The sequence below is a fragment of the Oryza sativa genome, chromosome 1 (assembly GCF_034140825.1).
Source record: "Oryza sativa Japonica Group chromosome 1, ASM3414082v1".
NCBI classification, from domain to species: domain Eukaryota; kingdom Viridiplantae; phylum Streptophyta; class Magnoliopsida; order Poales; family Poaceae; genus Oryza; species Oryza sativa.
Window position 1 is genome coordinate 4,794,716 of NC_089035.1, and position 16,002 is coordinate 4,810,717.

Here is a 16,002-nt window from a genome sequence, read left to right on the forward strand (position 1 = left end):
CCCTGGATCAAGTAGTCTGGTACACACGAATTCATAGCTGGAATACCAAATGCTCATACACGAGAGTCTAGTACGAATTATTACAACATAAGCCCGCGGGCATTGTTTAAATCATCAGACCGAGCGGTCTGGAATACAACCAAAAGCAGAGTTTAGATAAGGCAGCGGAATTTTAGGCAGCGGCATGCCATTGCCACAGGCAACGACCGTACTAAGACCTACTGGACGCCATCGTCTTCGTCCCCCTCCTGATAGTAGGCATAAGGATCTTCCAAGGCTTCATCTCCCGCTTCTGATTAATTTTATAATTGCAAGGGTGAGTACCAACCGTACTCAGCAAGCCACCACATCAATGATGCACATGACAGGGGAATTCAAAGGATGGCTATGGTTCTTTTGCCCAAAGCAAGTTTTGTAATTCTTTTCACAAGCCTAAGACCTAGCATAAACTGACCAAGTTTTAATACCAGTGTTCATATTAAACAATGACGGTTCTGTCCACCATCCATTGTGATCCCAAGGATAGCTTCCCGCCATTGATTCGTTATGGTTTTCTGAGGACGTCCACATTCCCGCCTCTCAGGAAGTGGCTCCATCAGCATAAAAATCATCATGCAATATCCCATCCCACACAAGTTAAAGAATTTAGAGTCTAGCCAAGTGTAATACATGTCCCGGTGCTCAATAACCGCGAGCACGGCTATTCGAATAGATTTGGTTTACTCACACTGCAGTGGATGTACACTTTACCCGCACTCCGCGACTGCCCAACACATGAGCCTCGTCCCAACACATGAGACGCGTCACGGCAAAGCTTTTCGATAACCTCGCATTGGCAGTACCCGCTCCATGAACTTTTCATCCTCATGCACTCTAGGCGTACACGGTTTCTAGCAGTGAGAGGAGTTTTGGCGCACCCGGGAAGGGAATACTCACACATGCATTAAGTTATAATTATGTTTTAGATTCTCACATGGCAGTCCTACCGATGGCGACACCACTGTAGACACCCGCCTCGCGGTCCTACCAATGGCTGCCCCACCGTAGAGCCCCTGCCTCACACATCAAGAAACCACTATGCATGGATACTGCCTCCGCTCAGCTATCTAATCCGCTAGGTCTATACCCATTCGAGAAGTACGGTTGTACGGGGGTCGTTTCATGCTTAACTTCATGGCTCGGTCCTTAACTGACTGGGGACGGTACTAGCCTTTTCCAGATACCACCCAGATCCTCCGTCCGCCTCAGTCGAAAACAGTTGTTTAATTTTATTTCTCCTTTCACAAATCATGTCATCAATATCATGGCAATGTGGCGCTCATGTCACCACAAGCCGCATTTCAATTACCTTCCCACAGGTAATTGCCCAAGCATATAGCATTTGATAAATATGAGTAGTATGCCTGATTCTAGAATAGCATTTCTAAGCAATTGTCATAGTTGACTAAGGACTCATACGTAAACATGGTTACAAAGATTTAAGGGTAAACAATAATCAAGGCATGGCATAATCACAAGTAGGATATTCATCATTGCATGCAATTTTATTTATAAACAAAACAATTTCACAATTAGGATCAACATGTTCAAGGAATAGTGATGACTTGCCTTGCTCAAAGTCTTGCGGGTCTTGGCCTTCGCTTGGATCCACGGCTCCCTCGGTCTCTATAGTTACGTGCGAAAATTGATTTGAATTTCGGTTAGAATTCAAATAAGAATCCAAATAAATCCAAATGAAAGTCGAACGCGAAAGTCGATTCTTTTATATTAACTTTACTATTCGCGAACTAGGGCAAACTCCACTTCAATTTAAACTATGTTGCGAGAAGAATTATTTTGTTGTCATGAGTTTTTAATTTAACCTACCCGAGCAACATATCATTTAATAGGTTAGAAATTTCTATCGCGAGCTAAATGTCGGACGGAATCCTAAAATTATCTTATAATATTACACGTTTTAATTTAGTTTATGACTAAACAATTAAATATAATGTACGTCTAAAAATTCCTAGCGATTAAGTCCGAATTTCTACCGTGAATCGATTATTTATAGAGATTACCCAAAAATAATCCACAATAATTTACGGGAATTCATACATTTGTTCAATTATTAATTACATCTAAATTAATACTGTGAATTGATTTCTTATGGAGAGTACTAAAAATAATCTATAATCTATAGAAATTCATCCATTTATATTTTCATTAATCCTATACTTAAGAGTTAGTATTTTAGGTATTTAATTAGTAAAATTTCATCTAACTATACTTTTATTAACCCTATAATTAAATTCTAATATTTGTAAATATTTTAAATTTCCCTCTTAATTTTTCTTTCTCTCTTTCTTTCCCTTTTTCCTCTCCTCTCTTTTCTTTTCTTTTTCTTTCTCTCCCTTTCTTTTCTTTTCTCTCCTGGCTTCCTCCTCCCTTCCTCTCCTTCTCTTTCTCGGCTCTCCCTCTCTTTCTCTCGGCTCTCTCTCTTTCCCACCCGAGCGGTGGCGGCGGCGGACTCGAGGGAAACGGAGGGCGACTCACCGGCGGCGGCAGCGGCGATGACGGCGGCAGCGACGGCGGCGCACGGTGGCGCGAGAACGGCGGTGCGGGCACGGAAACGGTCGGCGCGGCAGCACGACGGCGGCGGTGCGGCGGCACTACGATGGCGGCGCGGCGGCACTACGATGGCGGCGCGACGGCGTGGAGGAGTGGGTGGTGGAGACGGGGAGAAGGGGGGGAATAGTGAGGCTTTTATAGGGGAAGGGAGAGAGATAAGGGGGAAGGAGGAGGAGGGAAGAGGGAAGAGGGGAAGAGGGGAAGAAGAAGAGGGGAAAGAGAGGAGGGGGAGGGGCGGCGACGCGGCTGCGGTGACGGGATGGCGGCGCGGGGCTCGGGGCGGCGGGGGGCGGGGGGCGGCGCGGGGCTCGGCGCGCGGCGGGACGCGAGACGCGATGGCGACGGACGAGCGGCGACGGGACGGCGACGCGACGGGCGACGGCGCGCGGCGATGGCGACGAGCGGGCGGCGCGGCGCGGGGCTCGGAGCGGCTCGGCGCGGGAGGGGACGGCGACGCGACGGGCGGTGACGGGGTGCGTGGGCGCGCGGGGCGAGGTGGCAGGCGGCGATGGGACGGCGACGCGACGCGGGACGGCGACGCGACGGGGAGCGGCGCGGCAGCGGGACGGGCGCGGCTCGGCACGGGGCTCGACGCGACGACGACGGTGATGCGACGGCGAGCGACGCGGCAGAGGGGAGGCGGAGCGGCGCGCGTGGCAGGGGAGGGGAAAGGCTGGGGACCAGGTCGAACACGTGGCGGGCAATGAACAGTGCACTTTTCCAATAAACCGATTTTAGAGTGTTTCTCATATGAATTTGATTCCGAAATTCTTAATTTTTGCATAAATGAAGTTTTACCCCATATTTATATTATTCTAACTAAAGATTCACCTAATTTAATATCACTCATATTTTGTTTATATAATTCATTTGAATTTTTAATTAAAGTTAATTCTCATTCCATCGTATTAAAATTTAATTGTTGTTAATATGGTTGCGATAACATTTTATTTATTTCCAAACCCACCTAATCTTTATTTTAATTTATATTTTAATTATTTATTTAGCCCACTTGATTTTTAGGGTTTATTCCTAGTTAATTTCCTCCCATTTGTGATCGATGAAATCCGAAATCAAAATCCAATAAAATCTTCGAATAAAATTGGCATGATGCAATTTATTTAAAAAGTTTTTTTTTGAAGATCTGAATTTTTGGAGTCTTTGATTTTGTTGGTCGAATTTTCAGAATGTTACAGGCGGCCACGGAGGAGGGGGAGGACGGAGCCACGCCCGGACGCGGCGGCGGGCGAGGTAGGAGCTTGCATCGTCGTCACCATGGCCGCGACGCTTCTCGGTGAACACCATCCGGCGGGCATGGTAGGAGCTTGCGTCGCCATCGCCGTCGCCATGGGGTGTGCGCCGCTCTGGCCAGCCGCCGCCGCCGCGGCTCTCGCACGCCGCTAGCTGTCGCCTGCCCCGCGCTCGCTCGCCGCCGCTACCACTCTGCTCGACCAACGATGCCGCTCTGCCAGCCGCACGCTCGTCCACCGCCGCCGCCACCGCCCCGCTCCACTTCGCCGGCCGCCGTCCTCGCCATCTCCGCCGCGACCGACGCCGCCCCGTGGGCTTCTGAGAGAGAATATATATAGAGAGAGAGATGATAAGAGAGATAGGAGATAGATCTGACATGTGGGCCAAGGGCATTTTTTACATTTCACACGATTTCTCTCACCTCTTCAACCGAAAAGTATTATTTTAATCGAAGCGGATCCACTGGCAAATTACTACGTTTATGGAGTGTTTTCTCCCAAAAGTGAGTTTAGGCAGTGTCCTAGGGCTAAAACCCATAAACAGTGTCGTGTAGCAAAATTTGCCATTCAAATTAGTACATTGTTTTTTAGCAAAAAAAATGCTACAGGACATCCAAAAAACGTGTTATTAACTAGGAGACATCATAAACCTGTATTTGCTGTAAGGCATCGTAAAAAAACTAGCAATTAGCTGCTGGACACCAGCATGATTATTTTATTATTTTTAAAGGAATAGGAGAGAGAAACAATTATTAAAGACCAGTGTGCCCAATATGGGCCCCACTGTGAGCATGTCCTCCTCGTCTCGCTCTGGCGGTGGCGCGTCGTCGCGATCACAGATGCGGCAGCGGGCGAGCCTGGGAGGAGTGGCGGTGGCGATGGCGAGCAAGTGCAGGAGGAGTGCGGCAGCGGGCGAGCGCCGTGACGACGGGCGGAGCGGCGGCAGCAACTGGCGAGGTTGAAGGCGGCGCTCGCCCGCAAAAATATAAAGCAGATTAATCGTCCAAACTTCAGCCACCATCGTTACCACATACGTGCATTTTGCGTGTGTGTATGTATATCGAGCCTTGTCTCAACTCAAGACCGGGCAAATGGCTCCATGAACCGGGTCTACCTACACCCGCCCCACGAGTGCACCCAGTCTAGTGCACCGGAAAAACCCACACCCTTGGTTGCGTTTCCGTACGAAGCGACTAATGAAGGCCTGTTGTAGTTCCCAAATTTTTTTCTCAAAAATATCACATCAAATATTTAGACACATATATAAAGCATTAAATATAGATTAAAAAACTAAGGGGCTGTTTGGTTGATGGCTATAAGTTGCCACACTTTGCCATACTTGAGGTTAGACAAGTTTGACCATGTTAGGTGAGTGTTTGGTTGGCTTCCACAAGTGTGGCAAGATTTCTCTTTTGTAATCTAGGTCCCACATGTAAATGTCTCTAAAAAGTGTGGCATGGTTTCATTTTGTTGGCTAGAGTGTGGCTTGGATTTTGATGGCCTCACCTTTGACAAGTTTGGCTAAGAAAGCATGGTAAACCTAGGCAATGTTAGTATGTGAACCAAACAGCCCCTAATTGCACAACCAGGTGAAAAATCGTGAGACGAATCTTTTGAGCCTAATTAATCCATGATTAGCCATAAGTGCTACAGTAACTTACATGTGCTAATGACGGGTTGATTAGGTTCGAAAGATTCTTCTCGCGGTTTTCAGATAAGTTATAAAATTAGTTATTTTATTTATATCCGGAAACTCTTTCGAAATCCAGTAAAAACATCTTACGTAACACCTAGCAATTTTCTTCTCGCGAAATAAACAGTCCCGAAGTAAAGGAAGGCCAAACACCGCCCACGGGCCACGGGCCCACCCACCCCCAACGCAACGCTCCTCGTCGTCTCCTCTTGCTCCCCACCCCACCCCACCCCACCCGTCCTCCTCGCGGCGAGCCATGGCGGCGCCGTTCGTCCGCCGCCCGACCGATGACGGCACCAGCGGCACCAGTTCGTTCAGCCTTCCCCTGCCGCACCTCTCCTCGTAGTTCGATCGTCGCGGTCGCGCGTTAGTCGGGGGGCTTGCTCCTCGGCCTGTGTCTAATGGTGATTTCTCGCTTTGTTCGCAGGTGCGAGCGCTCTCCTGGGGCGGCCTTAGATGGGTACCTCGGACGACTCGAAGGGTGCTTCCTCTCCTCATCTTCGCCGTGTCCATCCCACCCGATCGATCTGTGTAGGCATGATGGGAAACTATTCTAAACATATTTATTTACGTGCCACTATAATGATTATAATTTTTCTAAAAGAATTTAATAAGATAAATGTGATAGACCTACTTTAACTAGCTGTAATTTAATTTGTTTTTTTTCTCGTTGGACTTGTAAAAGTTGAATACATGTTTATGGAGTGATATATCACATTTTAATCTATCTTCTTAATTGTTTCATAACCATTTAGATAGCAAATGAGGGGATGCCCCTTTTGCATGCTCCTGTGTGCTTTTCCGCCCTTAGGTTTGAGTGATGCTTGTGTACTTGTGTTGCGTTTGCATCGATGGTTGTATTGTTGATTTGAACATGGAAGGAAAAGTTTTAGCCTAGCTGCGCTTCAGCATCTAGCACTCTCGTTGCCTTCAGAACTTTGCCACATTCTATTTTCCGTATTTCTAGGTTCTCTAGATGGATTTGATCGTTTGTGAAAGCTTTTAACTGTTTAATTCCCAGGTCCATGAATTACCAACTTATCTTATCTAGAGATTGCAAGATTTGAGGCTTCCTTGCCTTCGATAAATGCGACAAATGTTGTGATTATCCTCTATTACATTTACGCCTCCAAGTGTGACTGTTTGTGATGTGTAGTCAGGTAGTAATCTGAACAAATGTTTTCAAGTTGCAAAGTACAGGTTTACATAGACGACCCAGTGAGTGTATAGGTGCACATGACTCAGTGAGGATATTGCACATTACACATATTTGTTACTTTTCTTTTCGTGTTATAGGTAGTTAATCCGTCCATTCTATTCCTCAATGAGATGACGTTTCTGTGTTTTTCTTTAGGAGAAGATATTATAAAGAGCCTTGATATGGGGAAAGGAAAGGCCCGAGATGCAGTCTTAGCTCGTAAAAAGGATGGGATTGGGTTGCTGCATGCCGCAGCATGCCAGGGCCATCTGACTGTTTGCAAGTTCTTGATGGAGGAATTGGGGGGTGAGTGGGTGACGTCAATATTGCTGAAGCGTTCTGGTCATTATTTATCTTACTCTATCACCCTTTTGCAAAATCAGGGTTGCCATGTCTACGTTTGGTAGTATGATGTGAAGTATACCAATGTGCTGTTTATCACATATGTTTAACACCGTTTATGGCCTGTGCTGAGTCTGGTGATGTTCCTACTGTGAAGTATTTTCTTGATCATGGTGGTGATGTAACAAAATCAGATGATAAAGGATGCACACAGTTCTCCACCATGCTGCTGGCACAGATCCCCCTCAATATCCAGTTCATTCTTATATATATTACCAATTGTATTGTTGTACAAGGCTCTATAATACTGCAATACTATTAATGGAGTATGTTTCAATCACAGCTTCACCGTAATCATTTCTTATGTCCTTGTATTTATAGCAAACGCCTGCAAATAAACCATTTCTCTCCTCCTTTATTAATGAAAAGAGGAGTCCTCCTGCCCTTCGAAAAAAAAGGTAATCATTTCTTATGTGGCAATCTAGATACCTTTAGTTTCTATATATCACCACTCAAAGTTATATAAGTTTGCTCTATTTATACTTGATCACATGTAATCTGTTCCAAGTTGTTTATTGTAATGGTCATTGTTTATTCACATAACCCAATTTCTATAGTATCTCTCTCCCAGGATTTATAGCTCATCTCATTCACGCTCAGGATGCTGTAAGGTAACAGAGTTCTTGCTTTCAAAAGGAATACCTATTGACATAGACGGCGATTATTATACATCTTGACCTTTAGTAATACTCCTAAGTCTTAAGATTACCATTTGGCATGCTCTAAGTAAGGCTTGGGTGATGATTTCGGCGGAAAGAGTGAAAACTTGGGCGTTCAATTCATGACACTAATAAAACCTATCCTGCTCTATGAGCTATTCAACTCTAAATGATTGAAATGCTTTTGGATTATCATGTCATTGTTTGTACCTTCAGTAACTTCATTGCCGACCTTCTCATTTTATATTGACATCACTAAATGTGCATTAAAATCTCTTCCAATGCGGCAACTCCATCTTGGCTTCATGAACTCTGAACTCGTTTTTAAGAATTGGCAAACGATGATCAGAAAAAAAAAAGTTAAAGTATTGTATTTCTTTCCTTTTTCTTTCACATATTCTGCTTTTAGCCTAACGTAATTGCCAACAATGGAGCCTGTAGTACCCTGATAAGTGCTCTTGACTGCTGTTCGTTGAAGTGCATGAAGCTACTCATAAAGGCCAGTGTGTTATCGAGTCTGTATTTGTTCAACTACTGCTGTGCTTTTATTTTGCTAATCAAAACATGATCCACAATGCTTTTCATGATCTCAGGCTGGTGCTGATGTTAATAACAAGGGTACAGGTATAACTCCCTTAATGTTTGCCGCGTTGCAAGGGTGTTATACTTACTTCATCAAGATTCTCCTGGAGACTGGAGCAATCCCTAATATTCCCAATGTTGTAAGTATGTTATTCTTGGAGTTCTGTTACAGCTCTGATTGTTTTACCAACAAGTTGAGGCTACCTTGACTTATCCATAGACAATCCTTAGCCATAGAGATAGCTTTCATGACCTTCCATATGAACATTTTATACCAACAATGCACTTTTGTAGATTTCTATGGATTATTGACTCCTGTTTCTTGTATTTTATTGTATGTGTAAGTAACTAAGTATATAATATTGTGAGTGTGAAAAAGTTTGTGCAAAGCATGAATGCCCTTATAGTGATCAGTGAGTCCACAACTACAGCCTGTTTCTACTGTTTTTCCCTTTTTGTAAGAAAGCCATGTCATGGTGTCAATGTCCAAAAATCTCACGCCAGCTTTTAACTACATGCCATGGTTTTTTGGGACATAAGGAGTTGTTTGTTCGAAAGCTGCAAACAAACAATTCCAGGTTTCACCGATTTTGGCATTTTTAGGTTCCTTGCTGAATTATCTTGTATGAAATGAAATGACTTTCTCCCTTCTGTTGTGCAGTTGGGTTGGTTGCCAGTAGAGCATGTTGCATCATGTGATTGCAGGGAAGGAGTTGAAATGCTATTTCCATTCACATCCCCAAATTCCAAATGTCCCAAACTGGAGTGTTGATGGAATAATTTCTCATGCAAAGGTCAACCATACAAAGCCAACGGTAAGTTATATATAGTTGCTTTTTTCATACTCCCTCCATTCCATAATATAAGGCACAACCACTTTTTCTAGATGTTCCATAATATAATGCGTGCATGCATGTAGGCAATTAACTATGACCCCTTCTCCATTAAATTATTACTTTTTTAAATCCTCCACTCTCATGTTCTCTAATTCTATTGGATGCATGCATTGTATTTATTAGGATGATCCAAACTACAAGATGATAATAATTATTTTCTTGGTCTTTGGGTTAGGGGTGGTTATGCCTTATATTTTGGAACGGAGGGAGTACTAAATTTTGTTTAATGCTATGCTCTCTGCACATATTTTCTGTTGCTTACCATGCACTTTGCATCACGGAGCTCTATTTCCCGTCTCATTTATGTGGTTACCTGATGCTTGTTAGGCTGTAACACTGGTTTAACTTACATATCAACAACAGTTAATAGCACTAAAGAGAAGGATTTTATGTGCTCTGTTATCATGCATGTTCCTTTAAAGTAGAGCAGACCCTTTTTGTCCCTCGGCTTTGCGAGTACTTGTTAAACCTTCAATTTTGCTAGAGTACTTGATAACCTGACTTTAAGGTCTGTTCCAAATAAAAGTATTTATTAATAAATATAAGTGGCATCTTGAGCTCTTCATAAATAATATATTGGGCCATCTGTCTGTTGACTTGATTGTCAGTGACTACTTGGAAAGTTAAATTTGGACCTCAAGTTGTGAATTTGAGTGTGAAAACGAAAAAGGGGTGCTTTTCGTTATTAAGCATCAGATATTGTGACTTCTGTAAATGATAAAAATTAGAGTTCTATTTGAGTGATTGATATCATCAGGTACACTTGAATTGCAGCATAAGAGTGCCACATATGCCTAACCATAAAACTATGAAGAATGTTGGAGATAAAGATGCTAAATTTCTTTGTTAATGGAAATCATCCTAGATAAATGTTCTATTATTCAAACTTCAACCTTTCAAATTTCCACTTTGGATTGCATAAGAATTTTTCATTGTTTAGGATCAACATCAGGAGAGTAGAAAAGCTATTTTGAAGTCGCATGCAGATTTGGCATTTAGGCAGAAGAATTACGACTGTGCAGCAAAAGTATATGATTTGGTAAATCCTTGCACCTTATTTCTGATGGTTTAGAAGTAATTTTACTCTGCCATTTGTTAAGGGTATAGATGTGACGGGTAGTATTGTAACTTCACATCTATACCGTATCAGCCTAGATCCTAACCCTAGCAGCCTTATCCCTAACAAAATACCCTTCACATCTATACCCTTAACACCATTATCTTGAAACCTGTGATGTCTTAGAAGGTTGCTTGTTAACTGTTGAAATACAGTTTTCGTGCGTTATTCGTAAGCTTGGGAATGATAATGTTATTTATGTGATGTTTGAGCATAGACTCGTGGACCAACTGCAGTTCTGTACGCAAACAAGAGCATTTGTAGATTGCTCATGGGTGATGGTGAAGGTGCTCTGTCTGATGGAGATGCCGAATGATGCAGCCTAACTGGGCAAAAGCTCACATGCTACTCAAGGTAGGATTTTCTGCAGCTTATTACCTTTTCGTGATCCATGTATTATGGTCTGTGTCCTGATTTACTCTAAATCTAGGAGTAGAAGCATGCATGCGATGCTCACTTGGATACGCAAAAATTGGATCCTGGGAGCGTTGAGATTGAGAGGGAACTTAGGTATCATCTTCTGTTTCTCTTGAGCATGTTTTCCAATCACAAATGCGGTTGTGCACGGAACATGACTGTTATTATTAAGATGACGTTGTGGCCACATTTACTGGAGCTGAACACTGAAACTTTTCTTTTTGGTTTTATATGCCTTTCTTCCATCTTTGAGTTGATGATGGCAACGTGCATTGGCTGCATGCATTTAACTGACATTTAACTGCATGGCAATCTGATTTGGCTGGCATATGCAAATCCTGCTCGTTTGTCTTAAAGGAGAAAGGCAGCTCATTATTCAGACATTTCAGTGCCCAATGAGTTCCGACATTGTCATTTTCACCCATTTTTCTCGCATGAAGGAAAATGAGGGAACCGTGGGCGTCATTGTCTGTTATCATTTTGACTTTGCTTTAATCATTAAGTTTTCATGACTAGAACGATTCTAATGAATGTTGGCATGTTGCTATGTAAAACATTGGAAATGAATGACAGAATTGCTAGTGTTCATTTTAACATATATATCAAGGTTGACGATACAGTTATTTTACATGTATATATCAAGGTTGTAATGTATATATTCCAATCCGCCAGGGTTGCTGACGTTCTGAAGACCTTTTGTGTCTCTCATTTCGTTTTAAGGTTCACTTTGTTTCAAGGTTTGCAAATTCGTTTGGTACACCTCTAAGCAATAGCTATTTCAGGGTTTTAGGTTTGCGAATTCGTTTGCTATTTTAGAAGGCTTGGTGTGAGTTTCATCAGTTTGCTAGCCAAAGTTCACATTTGCTCTGGAAGGAACAGTGCGCACTATGGAATCATGGATTGATTGCTAGTCACTTTTCACATCGCTGCATACGGCTCGTGTCCTGATAAGCACGGCAATGCTAAAAATGCATATTTTCCTATGATATGAATCGCATTGTAATGATTTTTCATCGGCTGCGCTAAAAGCGACTCGCTCGAGTCTGGAAGGCAAGGGCATACAAATTTGAGAAACATGCGAACTGGTTCGAATGTGACTTTTCAGTTCATGTAAAGCTGTTCCCATCTGTGAAACCCATTTATCCAAGATCCCAACATTTTGTTATAAATTTATCACAAGTCATCACACGCTCAACGCAATACGCAATAGGGCTCGAGAAAAAAAGGAAGCGGAAAGAAAAGAAAGAACGAGTCTAATGAGAAGCACGAGATGGGGAGAGAGCGTCTCTCTCCTAATTCGGATCCCTTCGCCGAGATTGTGCCTCAATGCCTCAGCTAATACCACTTGTTTACTCGAGTAATCAAGTAGAGCAATACGACTGTTTGCTCATATAGTACTCAGGTTGAGCAGTGCCACAGCAACAAAAATATAAAAATAATATGGACATGCGAGACAAAATAATATAGCATACAATCCATCCATAATCCTGTTTTAGATTATACGAGCAAAAATACATAATTTAACACAACTACGAGGTGTCATAGTCTGCCAACTACGAGGTGTCATAGTCTGCCAAATTTCTTTCCGAACATCTATAATTTAGCCTAACATGCAGGAGCTCACATCCTGGTCGTTTTGATGCATCCAATCTTCAAACTGGTAAGACGATTCCTGAATCTCCTGTCATATTCCTAGCTTATCAACCTCCTGCCTGAAGTTAAGATTCAGAGAAATGGTTAGATTAACAAAACAAAAATAATAATAAGAGTTCACGATTGCGGAGTCTCTTTGAGAAGATGAAATAGAAACATATAAACAAACATCGATTTTTATCATGCTTTCCATAAACTGTACTAGCATGGTTTATAGCGGGATCCAGGACCAAGTAATTAAAAGGTTCAAGAAACGTTGGTGGTGCTAAATACCTAAATCCTAGGAACAATTCTATATTCATCTAACAATCATGCAAGCCCTGATCAAGCAACCACGATGTCCATATTGTCTAAACATATTTGGGCAGAAAAATTCACTTCGAGTTCAGACTAGTAAGATTCTGCAGGACATGCAACCCCAAGAACAGTAGCAGTTGTGCATAATAAAGAGATGGTAGGTGAACAGGCATTTCGCAAACCAGACATGAAATTACCTTTTGATGGTTTTTCTAGACAGGTAAGATGGCATTTCGCTGGAGATGAAGGAGAGCCCCTCAGACATCCTTCTGGCAGTAGAAGGGCTTCCTTTGTTGGAATATCCGGTACAATCTAGTAGAACCTTCTTCTTCATGTGCACCTTGATCATCCACGTTGTGGCATTGGGGTCAGCAGTGTGGTAGCGCTCGTTCAACAAGAAGCAAACGGCGTAAGGGTTTTCCATGTCAACAACGGGGAATTCAGGTTGGATATTTGGAAGGCGGTTCTCAGAATCGAGGTCCCGAAGTTGGTCAGCATCCAATGTTGCATCTTCTCCCCATGTTTGATCCTCCTCGCGCCACGACCACAGGGTGATGCTGAAGCTTCTGCTGCTGCTGCTGCTGCTGCTGCTGCCGCCGCCATGTTGGTTAACATTGACGAACTTGATGCCATGGTGGGTGGCACACACACTACGGGAGGCTTGAGGGCATCCTCGCCCACGGTCAATGTCATAAGGGTTCCCATCAACTGGATCGACAGGAAGCGGCACGTACCATAGAACAGGCTCCGGTGGGTCAACCCTTCCTGGATGTGCCACTTTGGCGACGATCATCCCTGCTACCAAGTAGTCCACCCAGATCATGTAGCGATTGTGGTACGACAACACTGCATCAGTTGTCCACCAGCACAGGTGAGCGAGGCCGTCGCCATGGCGGATCGGCACATTCCTGAAGACTCTCCAGTCATCGGAGCCAGAAGCAAAGAGGTAGATGTTGGTTTCGGAAGATTGGCATGATCTTCTCTCGAGCTCAGCCACAACGAACGAAGGAGAATTGTTGCTGCAGGACAGAATACATGTGCCTTCCCTGCTCATGATGCGCGGGCGAAGGGTGTCTCTCCTCCTCCAGTAGGAGACGGGCAGCCGCGTCAAGGAGGGGTGGTGGTTGCTGCTGCTGCTGCTGTTGGCATTGTAGACGAAGTAGTCGATGGCGGAAGGGCGAGCGTACTTGTCGGGGGAGATGATCTGGAACAGGACGACGTTGTCGTGCGCGGCGATGACGTATGGGTAGGATGTGGTTCCCGCCGACGGGCGGGGCCCCTGCGGCCAGTCGAGGGTGAGGAGGGAGGTCTCCGGCGGCTTCACGAGCTCGAAGGAGACGGAGATCTGGTCGCCGCCGGAGGTGTAGGAGACCGCCGACGTGGTGCGGTCGCGGTCGTCGCCGCGGAAGGAATCCCTCCGGGCGCCGTACCGATTCAGGATCGCCCAGGTTGAGGCTGGATTGGAGGCGCCCGCGTCGTCCAACGATAGGGTTAAGGAGGATCGCTTCGGCGGCCGCCCGGGAATCTCCGTTTCCTTGGTCGGCGTTGGTCCGCGACGGGATGCGTCGGTCCGGTGTACGGCCCGCGAACCGTCGGACGATCCCTTGCGCCGCCTGTGGCTGCGTGTCCCCGTCCCCGTCTCCGTCTCCGTCGTGGGGATCCGCATGGCGGCGGCGGCGGCGGCGGCGGCGGCGAGGGTTTGGTGTTTGGTGTTTGGTGCGCGAAGGGGAAAACAAAGGCGAGACGAAGATAAACTACTCTTGACTCTTGAGTGCAACCCGATACGGATACGGGTGACCCAAGTGCCAACGCAATTGCTGGGCCTGGCTGGGAGGCTGGGAGAGTCCGAGTCGTGTAGTTCACTTTTGGTTCCTTCTATTTGTCGCTTAATCCGATTTTCATCACTTCATCGCAAAACCGGCATAACAGGTCTCCCAGCATACAAAACCGTTTAAATAAGATCCCTCGGCCATATTGTGTTCGGTTTTAACGCTTACATGGCTCCTTTTAACTAGGTCTTTACCTAACGTGTTATTGACGTAGTGCTTATGTGGCAATTAGATTAAAAAATAATAAAATCAATAGGACCCATGTGTCAGTTGCACACACAAATAATAAAAAATGGTGGGCCCGCGCGGACCCACACGTTATCCTCACTACCCCTTCTCTCTATCCCCTGTTCTCTCTCTAGCCGGTGGAGCGGGGTGGGCAGTGGTCGGAGCAGGCGACGACGACTCCCGCTGCTCAAAGTCCTCCAGACCCCGCGCCACGGCGCGCTGGATGTCGGCAGCGCTGCGCAGGGTGGCCAGAGCCTGCAGCCGCGGCGTCCCGGCACACGGACCTCACCCATGCCTCACGCCCACTCTGCTGACGCCGGCCTCACTGTACCCACGAATTGAGTACGTCGGCCACGCACGCATTGCTCTACGCCCATGCAATGCCGGTGACACCAACCGCATCCACCTGCTCCCGCCTACCCGCAACGCCTCCCTGACGCCATGACTTTCGGCCGCAAGCAGCAGCACCTCGACGACCGCCGGACCGAAGAGCATCCTCTGGAATGCCTCGGTTCAAACCTCCCCTGCATGGCCTCTGCGCCACCTTGCTGCTGCCCCGCCGAGTCAAGCTACGCCGCTCTGGCCGTCGGCCACTCCGCCCCACAGTCGCCCTCTCTGACCCCGCGCCGTCGGCTGGAGAGAAAGAAGAGGGAGACAGAGGATAGAGAGAAGAGGGCACTTCATCAAGCTTTTGTTCTATGTAATTTATTATGACTATAAGTAACATGAGACTACGTATTTATAATTGGAAGTTGGTTTTTAAACCTTAGAATTTGATTTTGATTTTTATAACAATTTTAGCATTTTTTTTCACTATGCTTAGCACTCGTTTCACTATGCTTAGCACTCGTTTCACAATCGGGTCTAGAAAATCTAATCTAAATTTCAAAAATGCTTTGAATTAATTCTAATCTGCAACATAACTTTCTGTACAATGTTTTGTACTACTCCGTTTCACAATATAAGCCATTCTAGCATTTCCCACATTCATACTGATGTTAATGAATCTAGTCATATATATCTATTTAAATTCATTAACATCAGTATGAATATGGGAAATGCTAGAATGACTTACATTGTGAAACGGAGAAAGTAGATTCTATAGCTTTAGTTCAAAGTGTACTCTCTACGTTGTTACGCTATAGCTAAAATTTTAGGCTGGGTCCGTCAA

At 45.0% G+C, this 16,002-nt stretch overlaps 1 protein-coding gene and 3 long non-coding RNA genes across 5 annotated transcripts; 3 read left to right on the forward strand and 1 right to left on the reverse strand.

Moving 5' to 3' along the window:
* The first annotated feature begins 5,781 nt into the window (after positions 1 to 5,781).
* Positions 5,782 to 7,435, forward strand: LOC136357336 (uncharacterized). Of its 2 annotated transcripts, none has more exons than XR_010742608.1 (4): positions 5,782 to 5,861; positions 5,981 to 6,088; positions 6,908 to 7,057; positions 7,135 to 7,435. It is a non-coding gene; the product is annotated as an uncharacterized lncRNA (long non-coding RNA). The 2 variants fall into 2 exon arrangements; XR_010742610.1 differs by having other exon boundaries at positions 5,981 to 6,084.
* Positions 7,436 to 7,834: 399 nt separating this feature from the next.
* On the forward strand, positions 7,835 to 9,073 carry LOC136357340 (uncharacterized). The gene is made up of 3 exons (XR_010742615.1): positions 7,835 to 8,311; positions 8,406 to 8,534; positions 9,056 to 9,073. It is a non-coding gene; the product is annotated as an uncharacterized lncRNA (long non-coding RNA).
* An 86-nt stretch (positions 9,074 to 9,159) lies between these two features.
* On the forward strand, positions 9,160 to 11,422 carry LOC9270260 (uncharacterized). The gene is made up of 4 exons (XR_010742611.1): positions 9,160 to 9,209; positions 10,231 to 10,329; positions 10,625 to 10,761; positions 10,838 to 11,422. It is a non-coding gene; the product is annotated as an uncharacterized lncRNA (long non-coding RNA).
* Positions 11,423 to 12,271: 849 nt separating this feature from the next.
* LOC4326773 (uncharacterized) lies at positions 12,272 to 14,496 on the reverse strand. The gene is made up of 2 exons (XM_015766749.3): positions 12,972 to 14,496; positions 12,272 to 12,536 (listed from the first exon to the last, which is right to left on the reverse strand). The coding sequence occupies exons 1-2, from the start codon at positions 14,438 to 14,440 to the stop codon at positions 12,509 to 12,511; spliced, it is 1,497 nt and encodes a 498-aa protein (XP_015622235.1). The 5' UTR covers positions 14,441 to 14,496; the 3' UTR covers positions 12,272 to 12,508.
* Positions 14,497 to 16,002: the final 1,506 nt, after the last annotated feature.